Source organism: Montipora capricornis, chromosome 2 (genome assembly GCF_036669925.1).
Source record: "Montipora capricornis isolate CH-2021 chromosome 2, ASM3666992v2, whole genome shotgun sequence".
NCBI classification, from domain to species: domain Eukaryota; kingdom Metazoa; phylum Cnidaria; class Anthozoa; order Scleractinia; family Acroporidae; genus Montipora; species Montipora capricornis.
Genome location: NC_090884.1, coordinates 40,955,676 through 40,975,649, shown reverse-complemented (window position 1 = coordinate 40,975,649; position 19,974 = coordinate 40,955,676). Strand labels below are relative to the sequence as shown.

Genomic DNA, 19,974 nt, shown 5'->3' with positions numbered 1-19,974 from the left:
CCGAAACTCTAGTGCTGCTTGCTAAATCTGTCGTTTACACACATTATGCACTAAGGCGATTGAGTGTTCGACGTCATTTAACGTCTGATTCAGCTTTCTCAAAAGTTAAAGGTAGTGATGGCGGACTGTTTGCCTGAAAGGAAGGCTTCAAATTTCGCCGGCTTCTTGATGAGCAAACACATTTTCGAAACTGATATGAAGAAAAAAGGGAAGTGATTGTTTGATCGAAGAAGCATTGTCTTATTACTTGTTACTTTTGTTCTTTTAACACCTCATTTTTTTCGTTTAGAAAACCTCCCAAGCCGACAAAGAAGACCCAATTTGCCGTTTCGTTTGATGAATTGAAGCAAGTACACCGAACAACCAAGGCAAGCGGCACGAAAAATTAGGGTGTGCGCTTCATAATTCGTTCATAATTCGCTTCATAATACGTTGCCTGTAAATGGGGCTTACTGAATACAAATAATGGGAAATTGAAATGGGAAAATTTACACTAGCAATTTATGATATTGAGGTTACACTTGAATTTGGAATTTTTCAGATAGAGTTTAAACTTTAAGAAAATATCGTTGCTTTCATTGCCTGAATAGTTTCCAATTAGGAATTTTTATCAGTAATAAGACTTCCGATTTTAAAATAGTTTGTTTGTCTAGGGGCTTATGAATTCATCAAGTCCCTTTCTGCCGTAGATCGGCAAAGGGACAACATCCATTTCAATATGAAAGTCCTTCTCCTAGGGCATATTTCAATCCCTTAGCCACTTGGAGGTTGAAAAACACTTGGAGGTTGAATTGCATTATGGAACCGTTTTTGCAACGGGAAAATCATTTTAATGAACGCAATTATACAAAAAAATTTCTGGGTCGTGAAGAAATATATACTGATTTTAATGAAAAAGATATCTAGTTTTGTATGATAGTGATTTTATGAAATGGAACTTTTTTACCGAGAGTGATTTCCTTCAGAAATAATTTATTTCCAATAGGTTAGCAAGAGTGTGTGGTCAAGAAGCAGTCATAAGCTTCTTGTGCCGTTGATGTAATAAATTAATCTTCGTGGCGCGCTGGCGTTAAGCGATCTTCAGAATACAGTTGCAAACTTCAATCAGCTGCTTGCTGCAGTTGGCTGTTTTTCAAATTTAAAAAAAAAAAATAGTTGTATATGTTAGTGTAAAGACAACCTCTGCGAGTCTATTTAAAGTGGTTGGTACCAGTATTATCAGGCATAATTCGCTGGCGAGGAAGATTTTAATGACAGGTAGAAAATCGTGTAGATCTCTTTGAATTCCTAGTGTGTTTTAGTGTCTGGTTTGCAATTGATTTTAGCTTTGTGTAAGAGGCTATGGCCGTGTTTTCACGAGCGATTTTTCAGGTGGCTTAGCGAGTGACGACCGAAAATTCCGTGAAAACAGTTCCTTTGCCAACTTGCCTCAAGTTAATTAAGCGAGTAAGTACAGTTCAAGATCTCCAATCTTAAAATGGTCACAGTTTAGCTTTCGCAAATATAATATTTAAGTTCTGATATTTAATCTGTTTTGTGGCAAAGAAAACTGCCTGACTTAATTTCCCAATACAAAAGCACGAACTCGCTTATCGCAGATGTGACATGGAAAATTTATGTATATTTATGGTTAGTTTCTTGTGGAGCTCCCCTCCCCATTCTCCTCTCGGCCTTACGCACCAAGGAAGCAAATTAACCCAGGCCAACAGATTCTTAGAGTTCTTATTTGTTTTAATATTTACTTGCGTCCACAGTTATTTATTGTCATTCCTTTCACGCCAGATGTGCGATTTTTTTTTTACTACGAAAGATCATTGAGCTTGGTGTTGACGGGAATCCGCAAACTCCCCGGCTAAAGCCTAAAGGTGTTATTGGCCTTGGTGAAGTAGCCTCCCGCCCACGCAGACTCTCGTCACGCGTTCCTCTCCTACGAGAGGGAGAGGAACGCGTGACGAATTCCTAAGAGAGTCTGCGTGGGAGGCTGGTGGTGAAGCTGAAGAAACTTATTTTTCTTCAGAAATTTCGAACGAGTTCTAAAATGTAGAAATAGTCTTGAACATGAGGGGGTTATGGTGTTATGTTAATCAGAGGACTGTCAATTGCCTTTGACCATAAAAGCTAAGCTTAGTCTCTCCAGAGTCTACATGGCATATCGGAGAGTATGGAAAATTAAACTTCGAGTGAAAGAGGCGCCTTAAGTCCAATTTTTCAGTTCACTTTATTCTATGAAGGTTGTACGTAAACAATACGTAGGTCTCAGTTTTTAAATGTCATTAAAAGTCCTTTGAAGACCAAACAGAGGCACGTTATTGTTTGTGGTATGCAATTATCACGGTTTGTAACTTAATATTCAGACGTCATTGGGGTCGAAGTCACTTGCAGAAAGGGTTGAGCTTGACCCGCGACCGACAGACAACCATCATTGAACCTATGCAGCTAGTGGGGTCATGTACTGCAAACTAATTAACGTAAATTTTAATATCAAGATTTTACCAACTCTTAAATCATATTCTAAAATCCTCTTTTCCCACCTATAAAGTACATTAATAAAATCCGATTGTCCAAATTTGTTTTAACGTAGAACTGAACATTAAGGTTTCAAATCAATTCAAGTTGTTGAAGTGTGAGTACATGCGCCCCACCCATCAATGGTCCTACATAAGACGCGAGATATATTAACAAGTACCCATACGGATTCAGGCCAGTTGCCCTATAACAGAGCTTTTGCTAATCTATCTCATCCTCGGTCTTTTTTTCTGAGTTTGGTTTTGGGCGGTTTATGAGATAGGAGAGTAGCAGCTTCACTTGTCGTTTTTATTCGATGCAGTCGATCGCAGTGTCATCAGCCTCTAAGCTGAGCCTGATTTCACACTTTAAAGTAGGTCGTTGGGGAAAAGAGAGTGGAGAGGGGATCCGAAGCAGTTCAATTGCGACGGCAGTGAACTACCTTCTCTCAGTTAAATATAATTTTCAATCCAAAATAACGCTTGATGCTGAACTCCAAAATTCTGAGGTAATTTTGCCAATACGTCTTGATGAAGGACACAGTTGAAAGCCTTTCGGAAAGACAAAACAACAGCTACAGCCAAACCCGAATCAACAGCTTTTCCCCAAGGAGAATGAAAGACCTCACTCCGGTCAAGTGGCCAAAGCGATTAAGCCCATTGATATCTCTTAACCCACGTTCCTCCAAAAAGCGGTGAAACAAAGGGTGCCTTCCATTATGCCTGACATCAGGTCGGAGACCAGCGGAACTAACCAACGAAAAACGGAACGACATTTTTCATCAAAAGTCAATTTCCAACCGAACCGAAGCGTTCCATTTACGTTTCGACCGAAATTTCGGTTACATCACAGTAAAGTGGGACTGGAAAGGATAGTTTTTGTAGATGGAATGGCATGTTTCGGTCGGTCTGGACAGACCGGTCAAAGAGGACCAGAGGTGGTCCCAAATATTCCTGTCGGACCGAACCGGAACGGACCTTTTGACTTCAGCCCGAAATTTGCGGAAATTTTGGCTTAATGGAAAGCACCCAAGGATCCATTTACTTCTGATTTTAGAATTTTACTTGGAACACTGAACAACGGTACAGGTATATCACTTTGCATCTCTGTCTAATCTTTAATCTTTTAAAATTATTATTTGCCAGATCCTGTTTCCACCTTATTTTCAATGCTCTTTTTGTTTTTATTGCAATTTAATGGCATATTTACAAAAAAAAAATAGTAATAAAAGAGAAAAAAAAGGCCATGAGGATAATTTGTAAAAGAGTTGTGTGACCCCATATAAAAACAATTCACCTTTTGCAATCCGGCTTGGGATTCCTGTGGTGTTGAAGAATTCGTTCCCAGCGCCAACGAAATGCGGAGCCTCTGAGATTCACTCGATGTTATCTAATGAAACGAGGCACATGTACATGTATCAATGCATTTAATACTTCTGTGATGTTCTTTCGCATTTGGTTGGATTGAATCCAATTGGAGCAAAGCTACGATGAACGGTGCTGTAATTCCAAATACCCCAATCGCTGTTGACTTTTGGAGAGTGAGGCGATGTCCTCACTCGAGGATTTTCTTTCTTTCTCACATGCACGCCGATCATACAGCCGGCCTCACATCTTCGTGGAGTTCATACACTATTTATTGTTCAGAAGTGACAAGGAAGCTTGCAATAGCGAAACTTCGTGTCAAAAGTGAACTGGTTGTTGGACTGCCGCTCAATGATCCCGTGACAATAAATTTAGATGAAGTTGGGAAAGAAACAATGACTGTGACACTCCTAGATGCAAACCACTGCCCTGGATCCGTGATGTTTATTTTCCAGGGGTACTTTGGAACAATCCTCTATACCGGGGACTTCCGTTTCTGTGAACATCTCTTGACACACTCTGCTATTAAGGGAAAGCAGTTCGACATTTTGTACCTTGATAACACATATTGCCACCCAAAGTGTTTTTTTCCAACGCGGTCTTGTGCTACAATTGCTATAATGGAGATCATTCGAAATCATCCCCAGCACAAAATTGTCATTGGTCTTCATTCCTTAGGAAAAGAAGCCCTGTTGCATTCCATTGCAATTTCTTGTAAATGTTGGATTGGAGTGGAGCCCTCAAGAAAAGAGACTTTGGAACTTCTTGGAATGCCACATGTGTTTACTTGTGATGTGGACAGGACAAGAATCCGTGTTGTCAATTTTCAGGAAGTTAACAAGGGAAACATGCATCTTTGGAACATAACAGAGCCAACTATTGCAATTTTGCCAACTTGCCTTTTTGTCGGAGAAGTTTATAATCCATATGAGAATGTGCCAAATGTGTTTGTTGTTCCATACTCTGATCATTCTTCATTTGAAGAACTGAAGACATTTGTGAAGGGTATCAGACCACGTAAGGTCATACCAATAGTTCACAAACACAGACTTTCAGCAGATGAAACCTTCAACAGTAGAGTAAACATGAATATTTTCCAACCACTAATGGATTCTTCTTCATCACAAGGGTTCAGTATACCCTACTCTGTAGAATGCTTCATGTCACCAGAGATGAGGCAAGATGTCAAGAAAAGGGTGAAAGCAGGAACTAAAACTGGCACAAGGAAAATTGCCAAGATTAAAAAAGCATGCGGTGTTGTGTTTTTTCCCAGTCAGGACCTTTGTGTGGAACAGGAGTGTGGTGGTTTAGTCAATGGAGAGTTGAAGGATAAACTACCGGTGGACAGTGATCGTGGTGTGGGACTAGAGAAGGTTAGGATTCAGGAAAGAAAGGCAGTCATGTCTTTTTCTGTTAAAAATGAATGTGAGTCTGCACAGAAAGTCAAGTCAGAGGAGGACGGAGGTTACAAAGATGTCCTCATTCCTGGTGAGAAGCTAAGTGACAAAGTAAGACCATTCAATTTCTTCGTCAAACAGGATGTTCTGATAAATGAGAAAGTGAATGAATGCAAAAACGAGAAAGTTATGACAGAGGACACCAACCATACAGAGAGTGCACTTGGATTTTTTACTATCAAACCAGCTGGTGATGTCAAAAAGGAAGAGGTTGGAGGAGGTGATAAACATACTGAAATGGTAGATGAGATGACAAGTGCAGAGGGTAGTAAATTTGCTGTTTTGAAAAGTGATGGTTCAGGGAAGAAAGCAAGAGAGTATGATGATGATTGTTTTGACAAAGAAGAACATAAGGTTGCCACTCCTTCCAAGCACGATGATAATACAGGAAAGAAAAGAGTGGTGGATGATGTTAAAGATGATGGAGATTACAAAGATGCTGCCACTGGTGACAAATCAAGTGAAGATGTAAAACCAGTTTATTTCCTCATCAAACACGGCAGCAGTGTGATGGATGAGAAAGTCAAGGTGTGTAGTAATGGATGCAGTACTGCCACAGAGACTAACAATGGAATGAGTTCAATTGTATCTCATTTTGATAAACAGGCGAGTGATTTGATGGCCAATGATAATGATGTCAACATGGCAGATTTAGGTGAAACCAGTGGTAAAGACAGGAACGTTACTTTAATAGAGGAAGATAGTTGTACGTGGAAAAAAGGAAGGGAGAACAACAAAGACAATGATGTTGGAAAGGTGGAGGGAAAAGAAAATGAAAGACACGAAGTTGTTTCTCCCTCCATCCAAAGAGATAATTTCAGAAAGAGAATACAAGTGAATGATAACCAAGATGTCAAAATGGCACAGGAGGCTAATGTGGAAGGCAAGCAACACTATGCTTTAGAAAGCCAGTTTGACGTGAATGATTTTGAATGTGAAGTTGAGACCAGTGATGATGAACTATTTGCAGTAGCTTCGTGTTATCAAAGGGATCCTTCAGGTATCTGTCAGCAAGGGGGAATAAACACATCAAATGAGAAACCTGCCATGACAAGTCAAGACAGCATGGAAATTGGTAATTGTAGTGACAGATTTGCAAATAACAACTGCAAAAATAAGAAATTTAATATTTTCACTGGCCATACATGTGATTTTGCACGGAAAGTTTTGCAAGACATGGTTAGAAATGGTGCTTTGTGAGGATGCTTTTGAGGTGAAATTCTCTCCCCCAAGGTGTCTTTAAAGACAAGAAATCTAACAGAAAGCTTTAACACCAGCCCAAACACTGACAATGCTGCAGAGCAAGGAGTAATTTTATAGATTACACTGTAGTGCACTTGTGGAATTAATAAGAGCGACAAAGTGGTTCCATTAATGATGAATTATAAATACTACATTCTGGTAGCTGTTATTTTTGTTCATTGTTAAGGTTTTCTTTCAAACAAGCAGGGCAACAGCACAAGTATAATAATTATTTTGATTCAATTTTTATTCTTTTGTCTCAGATAATATTAAAGAGTTAAACTCCTGTGATACAATGCCAAACAAAAGTATAAAGTGTGGTTGTACATTTTTGAAACCAGAATTAAACCACACCATAATAATTTATACACTTTAACTAAAACAAATTTCGTTGTCACAACACCTGTAAAATGTGCAGTTCCTCCTGTTTGTTGAATTTAAATCAGTAAGTGTTGTCCTTAACAATGGAAAATTAATGTAGACTTGATTGTTTATGCACAGAGGTGTATCAGTTGCATTCTTTTGGACCTCAAAGTGTCCCATAAAGGTTTGACACTAACAAATTCTTGTGGACAAAACAACTTGGATATATGCATGTTTAGTCTGGGTAGCTGCAGGCAGTATTGTTTGTGAGAGGCAAATTAACCTACAGCAAAGCTGCGTAGGGAATGGGGAGGGGTGCTGAGAAATATCACCCCTCCGCATTCTCCACACGATTTATGCCTGTTGTGCCAACAATATTGCCAGTTACACAGGCTAATGCTTGTTCTCCTTTGAAATAGGTGGTGAGGCAGTATTGTTAATTTAAGTCCTAGATTTACATTTGGTTGCTAGGACCTTTCCTTAAACAATAATTAGACAAAATTTAATGTCACATTGCTCGTGACAAAATCACAAGCCAATTGTTTTGAAGCCTGGTAATAGAAGATAATACGCGGTTGCGAACAAATTATGGGCCGTCTCCTCGGTGACTGAAACACTCCCTGTGTAAATGTACTTCAGTACGTCTCGTCTTCCATAAGGGAGGCAGTTGTGTCTTCAAGTTCGATTTTGACCAAATTTCCGTTCCTCTCTCTCTCATGTTCGTTTCAAAAAGCGACAAGAAGAATGGGCTTGCTGTAGCTAGCACAAGTTTGTGAGCTTTAAACTCTTGGCCTTCACGTCTGCTTTTGTGACGGGAGAGGACAAAACGCAGAGCCCTACTCCATGGAGTACCCTATGGACTACCCAGATGGAGTACCCTAAAAATACTATTTCGAATGCATACTGTTGATCCATGTGTGATTATTGTTGTGATGGCCGATTACTTCCTGTAAGCTAACCTTTTTAAAATGGGTGCTTAGACTTACCGGTAAATACTGTTGAACAATTCTGTTTAAAATGGGTGTTGAGGCTTAAGTAAGCACTATTTGAGATGCTGCTTACAGATTGATCAACAGTACTCATTTGAAATAGTATTTTTAGGGTACTACATGGAGTAGGGCTCCGCGTTTTGTCCTCTCCCTTTTGTGACAGTGTTGCGATAGTTGAGCAGAAAATTTGAGCAGGATTTGCCTCCTTCTCATACAGCCGCCACAACCAATCTCATGACTACCGATTGTTTTTGTGGGAATTATCGCCGAGACGACCCTGGGAACGAGGATGCCAATGTAAAAGCCCAACTTTGAGGGAGCGGTATGGAGAAAAAGAAACACCGCAAAAGATCAGAACTATCGTCTTAAATTTGCTGAGAGTGCAAATAAGACAAACACATGGATCTTTAAACACATTTTATGATTGATGAAATGATAAAATTCAAGCAAATGAAATGAGAAACACCCCGAACTTATCTCCCTTGTACTCCCCATACGGGCAGTATTGTCTGAAGTCTTGTAACTTCCGCCTGGACCTTGGATGCAATCATGGCAACTGTTTCGCACACCATGTCGTCAGATCCCAAACAGCACTGTGAAGAACTCATAGAACGTATCGATGCCCTGAGAAGAAATGAACGTTTCTGTGATGTGACAGTTGTGGTAAAAGGCCGGGAGTTTAAAGCTCACAAACTTGTGCTAGCTGCAGCAAATCTGTTCTTCTTGTCACTCCTTGAGAGCGAGATGAAAGAGAGCAAAGAACATTTGATCAAAATCGAACTGGAAGAGGCAACGGCAGCTGTGATTGAAGAAGTTATTGCATATGTTTACAGGGGAAATGTCTCACTGACCGAGGAAAACAGTCACGATATGATTGCAACCGCAGATTATCTTCTTTTGCCAGGTTTAAAAACACTTGCTGGTGAATACTTGAAGATGAATCTGACACCAGAGAACTGTGTTTTCAATTATTATTTTGCTGAAAAGTACCAGTCCTTTGGGCTTATGGAAGAATCATGCAAGATGATCAATGCAAATTTCAGTGAAGTTATGGGAACAACTGATTTTCTGGGTCTTGACGTCAAGCAAATGCTTAGCTGGGTGTCCAGTGATGACGTCATTGTTGTGGCAGAAGATGAAATTTTTAAGGGCATCCTGAAGTGGGTGTGGCATAAAAGGAGTGAAAGAGAAGAGAGCTTTCCTGAACTTTTGCATCACGTCCGCCTGACATCCATTTCACATGAATTTTTGTTAAATGAATTGCTTAGTGAAGAATTGGTAAAAACTAACCTGGATTGTGTCAGTTTTGTGTTGGAATATTTAAAGCTGATTTTAAATGGCAATGGAGAGAGTTATACCAAACCAGCAAGAAAATGTCTGGAGAGGAATGAAGATGTGATTTTTGTTTGTGGTGGGCGGAAAGTGCTATGTTACTACCCAAGTGAAAACAAGTGGCGTGAGTTGATGGACACTTCCTTGGAACATAGGGACCATTCCATAATCCAGTACAGAGATAGGGTTTACATATTTAGCAAGCAGGGAGCTGAGAGCAACCAGCCACAGGTAGCAGAATACTACATGCCAACCACCAACTCCTGGGGAGCAATTCAGATGCACCAGTTCCATTATGAAGAAGAGTTTTCGAGTTTGTTTGTACTGAATGGTCATAGCGGCTTGTATGCCTTAACCAACACTGAAACGGCCCCTGAGAACACCATTTACACATACAACCTTGAAGAGAATAGTTGGGACATTTATACCGATTGTGCTGTGAACCGCTGGGGAGCCTGTGGTTAGGCTGATGCTCATTATATTTACTTAATTGGTGGCACTCATAATAATACAAAAAATATTACTGCAACAACCAAAGTGGAGAAAATTAAACCGGATTTAGGTGTTTGGAAAGAGCTTGCACTCAGGATCAAGGCCAGACATAATGCTATTGGAGCAGCCATGAATGGGAAGATCTATGTAGCTGGTGGAATGCAAGAGAATGGGCGTATACGTACAGTTCTGCGCACATGTGAGGTTTACAACCCTTCAACTAATGAATGGCAAATACTACCCAGTCTCAATGTACCAAGGCACTCTGCAAGCATGGTGTACTTTAAAGGAGCTTTGTATGTTGTTGGTGGCTCAAAGAGCTCATGTAAATCAAAATAACTATCAGTGGAAATGTACGATTCTGGTGAAAACAAGTGGCAGATAGAATCAGCCATACCTGCCAGAGATGAAGAGCTAAAAGGTAATGAAGTTCTTTACAAAGCTTGTAAAGCCAGAGTACACAAGGAGTTAGATACCAAGGCCATTGAAGTACGACCAGTAACATAATGTTGAAAAGAAGCTTGAAAATCAATGCTTACAAGTATGCTGGGATCTCAGTTGAGTAAGTTGGATTACACCAACTAATAAAAGAGTGAATGAACTAACTATAAGTTTTGGTATCAGCTTTGACGACTCCAAAGTTACAGTGTAGAAGTGTTTCTTTAACCAACAGTATCGGAAAACTTTAACTGGTCAATTATATCTAGTTGAGCAGTGTTAACATTCATTGTTTGATTTGTGGAGGCAAAATGCAGTCCATGCAATTTTGTATGAGTTGTTGGTTCCATTTGGTTTTGAAAGAAAAACGTTCAGTATTTACCATTAACATGAATTGTGTTCTAAAGAATGCAGTCTTCTTTAATATTATGTTTTCCATGGTTATCAGCAACTGTCATTCATGACAGGGTATTCTTGGTTTGCATGTGATGTCACAAAAAAATACAAAACTAAAGAGCCTTTTGAGTTTTTATCTCGATCAGCTACAAGAGGTTTTAAAAATATATCTGTTTGTATGTTTTCAGCTTGGTACCGTGCATCGTTTCGAAAATAGAGTGCGTGACATGTTGATGGCTTTCGAAAAACATGCCAGTTGTGTAAAAACATCAATTCCCCTCGTGTTTTTGTGGCCTAAACAGCCAATATACTAGGAGACGTGTCTGTACGAATGTTTGCTAGCTCATTATACAGCAGAAAGTGTCTAAGACAGCCAAACTAAATTCCAGATGTTTCTACAGGTTTCCGGCCGCCATGTTGGTGTACTTCAGCAGTACACCAACATGGCACCTCCATACTAGAGGGTTGTCCAATACTCCGACATAATGAGATTCATGGCACTTCACAATAGACATCACAAAGTGTCGCCCAACCTTAATCCTTAAAAAAATAGTAACAGTTTTGCGAGACTTAAAGACGGGACACTTTGTGACACTTTGTGATGTCTATTGTGACGTACCAGGAATCTCATTATGTAGGAGTATTGGACATGTATGCCATGCTAAACTCTACAAATTTGAGTAATATATTTTGCTAAATAACTTAAGTATGAAGTATCGCACAGCCCTGAGATTTGGACCCGTTGTTTATTTATTCCTCTTCTATAACATTTCCATTTCTTGACTCAACTTCTTACATGTAAATGGTAAGCAATTTATGTTTTCACTTGCGTGACGTGCAACCCAAGAATACAGTGTACATGATTTTATTTTGTCAACAATGTCAGTGACATCACCATTTCAAAATATAGCCTTGTGCTATCACAATTTGTTTTCAATAATTAATCAGTCTTGGTACTTTGCAAAATTATAAACTTGACATATATCTAGATGATACTATATACAAATGTTAATAATGTTCTTGTTAAACAGCGGTATTAATCTTGCTGCTGTCTGCTGACATTGATATCAAAACGTTACATCACATTGTTTGTCACAGTCATGAGTATAGCAAATAAATAAACAAATGCAGGATGCTTATAATATTTCTTATATTAAAGCAACAGTTTAGTTTTGTCGTCGTTGTTGTTAGTGTCTAATTAAGGAATAAATTGCACCCAACCATTGTCTTCTTTATGGTGTTAAGACAACTTCCTTATTTTCAAGAGGAACTCTTACGTATGCACATAGCATTTAAATAAAACGTTTAGTTTTCTGAGAATTTTTTTGATCAAATGTGGGAAATACTCATTAATTCACACAAGTCTTCATCTTTTCCTTCACTGTGGATTTGATTGCCACTATTGAAAATGAAATCAAGCACATTGTGAAATGGTGTGTGACATAAATGACCCTTTTTGCAGTTTAGAAATACAACAAAATCTTGAATGAACCAAGGGAAGTTTGACTATTTTTTTATAAAAAAACAAAGTTAATATTTTGTTTGGCCAAATTAAGATAAGTGTTGATGCTGCTTGCTGTAGTTAGACTTGGTCGGTCCTCAGAGGGTTACCGGCTCTCTCAGAGTCAAATAGGCTAGACTTGAACACACACAAGACTAAGTTGATAACATTCTCTTTTAATAGCTAAATCAAAGTGCTGACATACATTACGGTAGCTAGCTAAATATGATTAAATGCTGTATGTGAGGGAGTACAATGTATACAATGTTCCGTCCTAGTAAACATCCTACGGTAATTCATACACCAGCATAACGCCTTACTTATCAATACATACAAAAATCCTGAGGAACTAGGCCAGCGTTTAGAATCCTACATGAAATCCTAGTACAAGTAGGAACTAGTTCCATTCCAAAGACGTAATACGTTGGCTGTGTATGCAACACGTAAACAGCATATTTGCACATTTGATTAAGCAACAATACTTACGATTCATATTCCCAGACTCAGCGTCATATGTGGGTTGAGTTTGTTGGTTCTCTACTCTGCACCGAGAGGTTTTCTCCGGGTACTCCGGTTTCCCCTCTCCTCAAAAACCAACATTTGACTTGATTTGTCTTAATTGTTAATTTCAATTTACAGTGTCCCCAATTAGTGCTTCAGCGCTAGAACGACTAGACACTTAAATAAAGTTCCTTTCCTTATCTGATCTACTTACCAACTTTTCGTCCGACAGGTCACATTAACTAAGTGTCACGACTTCCTTAACTTTACTGCAGGTTCACTGATTTAAAAACCTAAATACTGGTAGTTTTCTTTACACAGGTCTTTGTAGTATGGGGTACATGTATTTTCTAGTTCATATGCAAGTATTGGATTTCCTAAAGCTAAATACTTTCTTTCATAATAAACACTTAATTGAGCCCATTGACTCCCGGGGGTTCCGCAAGTCTGGCCAGTTCAGGCCAATTTGGGAGTCAAAGGATTAACAAAATTGCAAAAACTTAATTCTTTTTTGCAGACTTGCTACAGGAAAAAAAAAATCTGCTTCTCCAACGTTGCTTATTCCTCATGAAGCCAGATATTTTTACACCAGTGAAAAAAGGCATCTATTGCTTGTCCACAAAACATTAGTGTACATGTATAATTTTATGAAGTATTTACTTTATATAAGCCACAACCTTGTCTCGTAAGTTGGTGATCTCTTCAGTGGATGGCATTAGTTCAGGGTTAAGAAAGATATTCTCTAGCTGGAAAATGCTCTGAAGTTCTAAGTGGGCGAGCTGTTCATTTATCCTTTTAACAAAATAGTAAAATTGCTCACTTTGTAGAAGATTAATTGGTATGATTTCTATAACATCCATATGAAGGTTCTGACAATGAACCATTGTAAACTGATCAAGAATATCCAAGAGGTAAGATCTGTGACAGTCCCTAAAATCTTTGAATCCCTTACATACCAAGAATCTCTGTGGGCTGAACAGTTCAGATAAAACTGGTTTGACAATGGTTATTTCATCAAACATTTGGTGTAAAATATACAGGATACCCACAGTGAATCTTGTCAGCGTCTCGCAAATATGGCAGACAAACATTCCTCCAGTGTTCAAGAACTCGAGAGCGGTGACACTAAGCAACAATATGTCCTTTTCTGAGCTCAACTCATCACCTTTGTCTGCATCAGCAAACACAAGATTGACTCTTTGCAAATCACTAATGCAACAAAGCCTTTTTACATTCTGACAAAGGTCTCCAAGCTTACATACAGTCTCCTGATTGACAGTGACCAAAGTTCCCTCACTTTCCCTAACAACAGCTACATGAATAGACCTGAAATCCACACCGCGTTCTTGCAAATACTGAGGCAGGTAATCAAGATCACAAGTCAGGTTCAGTAAAAGTCCAATGCTATCATCCATAGCCATGTCTGTGAAGTAAACAAGGCTGTCTAGATTTCTCAGCTTTCCTTCTCCACCTTTGGACATGTGAACAATTCTTGATGGACTTACTTTGTCCAAAATTGCCTCAAGCTTATCAGAATTCTCTTTCTTTAAGATTGTTGCCTGTTGCCGTGCCTCTATAATCTTGCTAATGTACAAAGGTGTGCAGAAGCGGGAATTTAAAACACTGTCTAATCGAGCTGCAGTCTGGAGTTGCCAGAATTTCATAAATGTAGGATCTTCAGGTACTGTCACATTTGAAAGCCAAGCAACTTCATTGTGGTAAAGTGGAATAAGTAAAATTCCATTTGCTGAGCTTGCAAGACCTGAAAAGGTAAAGCATTTCTTTAAGTTCAGCCTGCAAAAAACAGTTGCCTAATACCTGCCAAATGTCCTCACTGACTTTAAAAGAAACTGTTAACCAGAACAATGTGCTGGAATGAATCAAACACTTGTAAGATGAGTTGTTTAATTTGCTGATTTCACTTACATGTAAGCCATTGACCCCCCGGTGTGGCACAGACTTAACAGATTTCAGTCTGTCAGAGTGAACACTAGATGATTTTGCGTACCGGTAATTGAGGGAATACTAGTCTATGGTGTGTATGGGTTAAGCCGTCAAAAACTATGTCCCCTCCATTAATTTCAAAATAAATATTTCTTCCCTGTAACTGACATACCCTGGAAACTTAAACACTGAGAAGAATCAAGTTTAAGCATGTCATCCTCATGGATTTTCTCAATCCAATTCTGGTGAAGGTTCATTTGTCTTTGATTGTAACTTCCCCTCTGATGTCGGCCATTAAAGCTGTCATCCAAACAGACATCATTTGTGGGCCCTCTAACAACACTCAGTTGTGTGCCATCTAAGATAGTACCAGGCACTATGCGATCCTCTCTTTTGATTTGCTGCACAGGAAATCTTTCAATGAACTTCTTCACAACAAGCTGGCGAAGTTGATAATTGGCTTTCCTTTGTGCACTACTCATGAAGTGAAATTGTTGAATGTGCTGGTCAATAGCTTCCATTTGCAGCCCTGTAAAGTACTTTTCACAAGCTATTAATCTCTTCAAAAACACAGCAGAAATCGATGACAGTGAGAACAGGCTCTTTGATGGACATTCTGGGCCATATTCTTCCCTCAATTTTTCCAAAACTTCACTGGGTATTTCTTCTCTTCCAGCAAAACTAAGGCAGATGACATATATCTCAGAATTGCCTGACTTGCTTGTGCCTATTTTTTACAGGAAAAAAACAAAAAAATTAATAGAAATGAAAATAACCACAAAATGTTGCTACATATTTTATGTCTAAGGGTTTGTGGTTGCTCTTATGCTCGGGAGAAGCTGACTACACAAGAAAATTAGTTCTAAACTCTTGTAGTCATTTGAATAAACAGAATGTCCGCTTTAGTAAATGACTTTGCTGCCTAAATTATTATACACGTGTTTAATAACCCTGAAGGTGGGTGAAAGTTTTATTCTTGGCGAACTGTTGATGTTAACTGCTTTTATTAAATTTTCAACCTCGGATAATGCAATTCTCGTGCTCTGATTGGTTCACTCAATCTCGGTTATCAGCTCATATACCTTAGTTTGACCTTATATGGTAAATGATTGCGCTTAGCGTTGCTAAAGTAGAAACGTTTACGCCAGAAAGCGAAATTTCTTTCAGTATAAAGCAAAAGAAAAACGTTTTTGTGGAAAGTTTGGATCACTTTCAAAGCTTAGAGATACGCGAAAAGGTAAGAAATGATTTGTGATGAGCCTGCGTCTGTCTGACCACGAGGTATTACACAACATCGCATCTTCATCAACTTTTTTCGATTTCGCTGGGATTTTCTCTCTTTTTTCGCTCGTATTTCGTACTTCCAAACTTTTGGAGTTTAAGGAATTTAATAAAACAATTATTCCATTCACGCTTGTTGGATATGAGACTGGTTATAGCCAACTCGGTGCTACACGCCTCGTTGGCTATTTACCATCTCATATCCAACGCGCGCTCATGGAATAATTGTTAAATAATTATTACTTGACCAGCAGAGCTTGAGGACACTGCCTTTAGGATTCGAGCCCATGACCTCTGCGATGTCAGTGCAACGCTCTACCAACTGAGCTATGAAGCTCACTCCTTGTTTACCTGGTTTAATGACGTTGACTTCTTGAAACAAAGAAGTAAGAAGGTAAAGCAGGCATATCATCTGCTGCTCAAATGATGTAAACATCTTGAACACAAAGTTTCCTCCTTTGGAAAGCAGGTTAATGGCAGTTACTGCTTCACAGAAAATAAGCTGTGCCACAAGAGCTTCCTGCTCGTCAGGTTGATTGGCACAATTTATACTTCCGTCAGCTGTTACCTACATTTGAAAGAACACAAGAATAAACCATTTTACAGTTGTAGCTTAGTAATGTGACCTACGAATGGTACATGTAGCAAGGCTGCCGGTGACCCTGTTTTGATACAAACCTTTGTGCTTTTCTAATGTTTACAGTGAAATCGGTTGTTTGTTTGCACGCAACTTTGCAATATTGTCAGACTGTTATGAACGCTATATACGGACACCTAAATGTACCATTTTAGAAGTACCTAGACTTTTAGCTAATACTAGTCCCTAACTTACATTAAGACAGCTACAGTAGTGCCTTCTTTAACTTTTGTCTCACTGTTTGGGAAGTCTCATAGGAGCAAAAGGTACGGCTCCCTCTGCTTACAAGAGCCCAACTTTATTTGCCTTTTACTGTGGGGGGATTGTGTCCCCTGTCCCCCATGCTCCACAATCCGTGGCAGGGAAGGGCAACCACTGGCTGCACTTTACCCCACAGTAAGGCTTAACCCTTGGAGACAGGTCCGGAAAAATATCCTCTCCAGGGTGTGGACCCCCGGTCCCACCTGATCTGTACTCCACCCAGGAGGGCCACCCCTCCTGGTTCCCCTTAGTTCTTAGTGACTGGGGGATATGGGCCTCACCCCTGGAGACTGATCAGGACTCCTGTCCAGGGTGGCTACCCCCGGTACCACTTATTTTGTCTTCCCTCAGGAAGGCTTCTCTCCTGGTCCCCCTTACCCCTAGTGCTTCCCTGCCACCAGAATTTTGCCATTACTTTTCGTGTGTTTTCTGTGTGGTACCTGGCATGGAACCTGTATCCGAAACCACTACCAATTGGAAGAGTTTTATTAATTTTGCTACTTACGTACCGTTATCATGGTATGTCTTGAACTGTACTTTATGACACTGTGAACCTTCTCCATAGTCGGAATTGGAACTTTTCTTAATATTTTGGAAGGCCCTTGAAATGGATTTGAAACGATTACTTTCTTCAAAGAAGGTTTACGCGTGTTATCCAGTAATGGCTAACGAAGATGTTGTTGTATGGACTTTCACCACAGTTTTTCCGTGGAAAACCATTTGCGCTTAATGCTAAGAAATTGTGTTGTTGAATTTATATTTCAATCCCCTTACAGTCCTGAATTTAATTCTTGAGAGTTTTGTTTTAGGTCAATGAAGGCATATTTGAGACTACACAAACAGTTTTCAAAGAACTTGCAATAATTCAAGGTTTGCAAACAATCACGCCAGCAATACATTGTGGATTTGTCATTTAAGAATTACAGTAATTTTTGCACAGCCTCGCAAATTAATCCTACCCAATGTCGAATTATTATGCTGTATATTTACATTGTAAAAAATAGAGATCAAGGCTGTTTTGAATGGGTCCAAATACCTGACTCTGCATGGGAATGTAAACAGCTGGCAGCAAGTTGAAATTTGAACTTGCAACTTCCTTGGAGCAAACTGCCAATTAAACACCCAACATTGCATCACAAATTAAATTGCAAAGTGGGGTGCAAATGAACAACCAGTTTTACTGTAATGTAGACTAATCAGAATTACAACAACACAAATTCATGATAAAAACAAAGGTCGCCGACAGCCTCACAACCATTCATAGGTTAGGTCACTGAGCAAAAAACTGTAAAATGGCACATTAATCTCATGAAGTTGAGAAAAGTGTGCTCTGTTCTCTCTTGAATACAAGTCAATTCCAAGTTGTCCCATCCCCTCTCCCCTCCCTTCCTAAGCATTTGACAAGAGGATAGCTCCACATAGTGGGGAACTTGACACGAAACGAAACCCATACGGGCGGGCATTTGACTATCAACAAAAACGTTGGTCAGCGGTCACTAGCTAGAGAATCTTTTTCACTGGAATTTCCCACGCTACAATTACATGTGTGTCGGCTTTGTTCCAAGCAGTAGCTTGTTTATTTTTATGAAAAATGCCATTGTTAAAAGTCTGGAATGAGGATTTGCCATAGTACAAAGACAATAAGAGCATTGCCACGATCTGTTATAAGTGAAGAGTAGAAATAGTCCACCAACTTTGAAACCTCTTGCCAAGAAATGCTGCTTAACGGAAGAGCAAGTACAGATGTGGTGGGATCACCTGAGGCAGAATGCTATGAATAGAGCTAGAGGGGCGGAAAAAGCAAAAGCTACGCACCTTAGGAAAAGGCAGCAAATTTCTAACAATGCGACTTAATAAAACATGTACAGTGCTGACATGAATTTTTTTTTAAGCATTATGTTATCAAAAAGATACATAAGAGCCTTCCTAGATGAACTAATAGGGAATTTAAGACACAAGAATGACAACCGTGTTCAAAATTAAACATGAACTCAGACTGCTTTTTAACTCATTCATTTTGTCAAATCTAGATGAATCCTTCTAGAATTACCATTGATGCAAGTTACAGTGCAACGCGCCTTACCGTGGCCACCCAACAAACTTTCACATTTGACAACTATGTGTAAAATCAATACGTCAACTCAACAACCCATGCAACGGTGTTCAACTAACAACCGTATGAACATTGCAAGGAGGCGTCACTGTCAATGAAATTCGCACACCCTTATTGGCAGATTATTTGTAAAAAACTTTGTTAGGTGGCCACGGTAAGGCACGTCGTAACAATAACGTTTCTTGACAACGTCATCTAATGCTGGGAAAAGGTTTTTGAAGTAGTTCTCTAACTCTTGTTACTTCAATTAAAATTGCTTCTTGCACCGAGGGTGGGATATTTGACGCTTTCTGAGGCCCTTAGCGGTGGGGCATTTGAGGGTGTACACTGTCAACATTGGGAGGCATTGGACCATTTTTTGGGGCAAAAGCTAAAATGGCCTGAAGGAAGGGTGGGGGGGGGGGGGGGGGATGGGCGCTCTTGGAATTGACTGATACATTACCAAATCAACAAAAGCTGCGTCACGTTGAAGCTTCTCCAAGTTAGCTACGTTCATCAAATCTCCAGTTCCATCTTCTCCAAAATGCCAATGTCCTAAGGTCTCGGAAATAAACCTGTCATCATCTAGCATGGCCTTCAAGTCATGTCCTTCGTAGTAGGGATTTAACGTGCCCGCAATCCAATCCCATTTTAAACCCTGATAACTGCTCTTCACAAGGTGATTCAAACATGCAATAAAAGCACCCGGGGCCTCACACAGATGGACTGAGCGAAATCTGCCAGCTTGCTGCACATGGTCTGGGATAAGATTGAACGAGTGGATAATTTCGTGAAATTTAGCCCAAGCTTGTGTGCACATCTCTACATGGAGTTTCTCTCTGAGGTGTTTCACAACAAGCCCTGCTTTGTGCACTCTACGGGTATGTGAACGCCACTCCACAATGTCCATATCGTTCAGCAAGCTCTTCTTCCTGTTTAGTTCGTCCTTCAAAAGGGTCATTTCCTGCAGAACGAAAGGTTCTTCGTGAAATATACAGCTTGCATTCGGAAGCTTCGCCCATGTTTCGTCGCGGGATTTTAAAACAAAATTCTTATCAAATAAGGCTTCGATTTCCTCAAGTATTCCAAGCGGATCATGAGGTTGCTTCCTTCGTTTCTTTGGCGCCATACCACCACGAAGTGTTGCGTGTGCGTGCGTGTGTCGTTGCGTGTACGAAA

General features: G+C 39.6%; 4 protein-coding genes across 4 annotated transcripts in view; 3 read left to right on the top strand and 1 right to left on the bottom strand.

Annotated features, from left to right (window-relative positions):
• LOC138021700 (uncharacterized) overlaps window positions 1-2,296 on the top strand; it is a 43,723-nt gene extending 41,427 nt beyond the window's left edge. Inside the window, exon 24 of the mRNA XM_068868666.1 lies at window positions 290-2,296. Coding sequence (XP_068724767.1) covers window positions 290-389 — 100 coding nt within the window. The 3' untranslated portion in view covers window positions 390-2,296. The remainder of the gene's footprint in view (window positions 1-289) is intronic.
• A 1,576-nt stretch (window positions 2,297-3,872) lies between these two features.
• On the top strand, window positions 3,873-7,131 carry LOC138021693 (uncharacterized). The gene has a single exon (XM_068868654.1). The coding sequence runs from the start codon at window positions 3,995-3,997 to the stop codon at window positions 6,524-6,526; it is 2,532 nt and encodes an 843-aa protein (XP_068724755.1). The 5' UTR covers window positions 3,873-3,994; the 3' UTR covers window positions 6,527-7,131.
• A 1,338-nt stretch (window positions 7,132-8,469) lies between these two features.
• On the top strand, window positions 8,470-9,717 carry LOC138037346 (kelch-like protein 11). The gene has a single exon (XM_068883287.1). The coding sequence runs from the start codon at window positions 8,470-8,472 to the stop codon at window positions 9,715-9,717; it is 1,248 nt and encodes a 415-aa protein (XP_068739388.1).
• A 2,518-nt stretch (window positions 9,718-12,235) lies between these two features.
• On the bottom strand, window positions 12,236-19,961 carry LOC138021685 (cap-specific mRNA (nucleoside-2'-O-)-methyltransferase 2-like). Its single transcript, XM_068868642.1, has 4 exons — window positions 19,259-19,961; window positions 16,157-16,373; window positions 14,697-15,251; window positions 12,236-14,342 (listed from the first exon to the last, which is right to left on the bottom strand). The coding sequence occupies exons 1-4, from the start codon at window positions 19,922-19,924 to the stop codon at window positions 13,237-13,239; spliced, it is 2,544 nt and encodes an 847-aa protein (XP_068724743.1). The 5' UTR covers window positions 19,925-19,961; the 3' UTR covers window positions 12,236-13,236.
• Window positions 19,962-19,974: the final 13 nt, after the last annotated feature.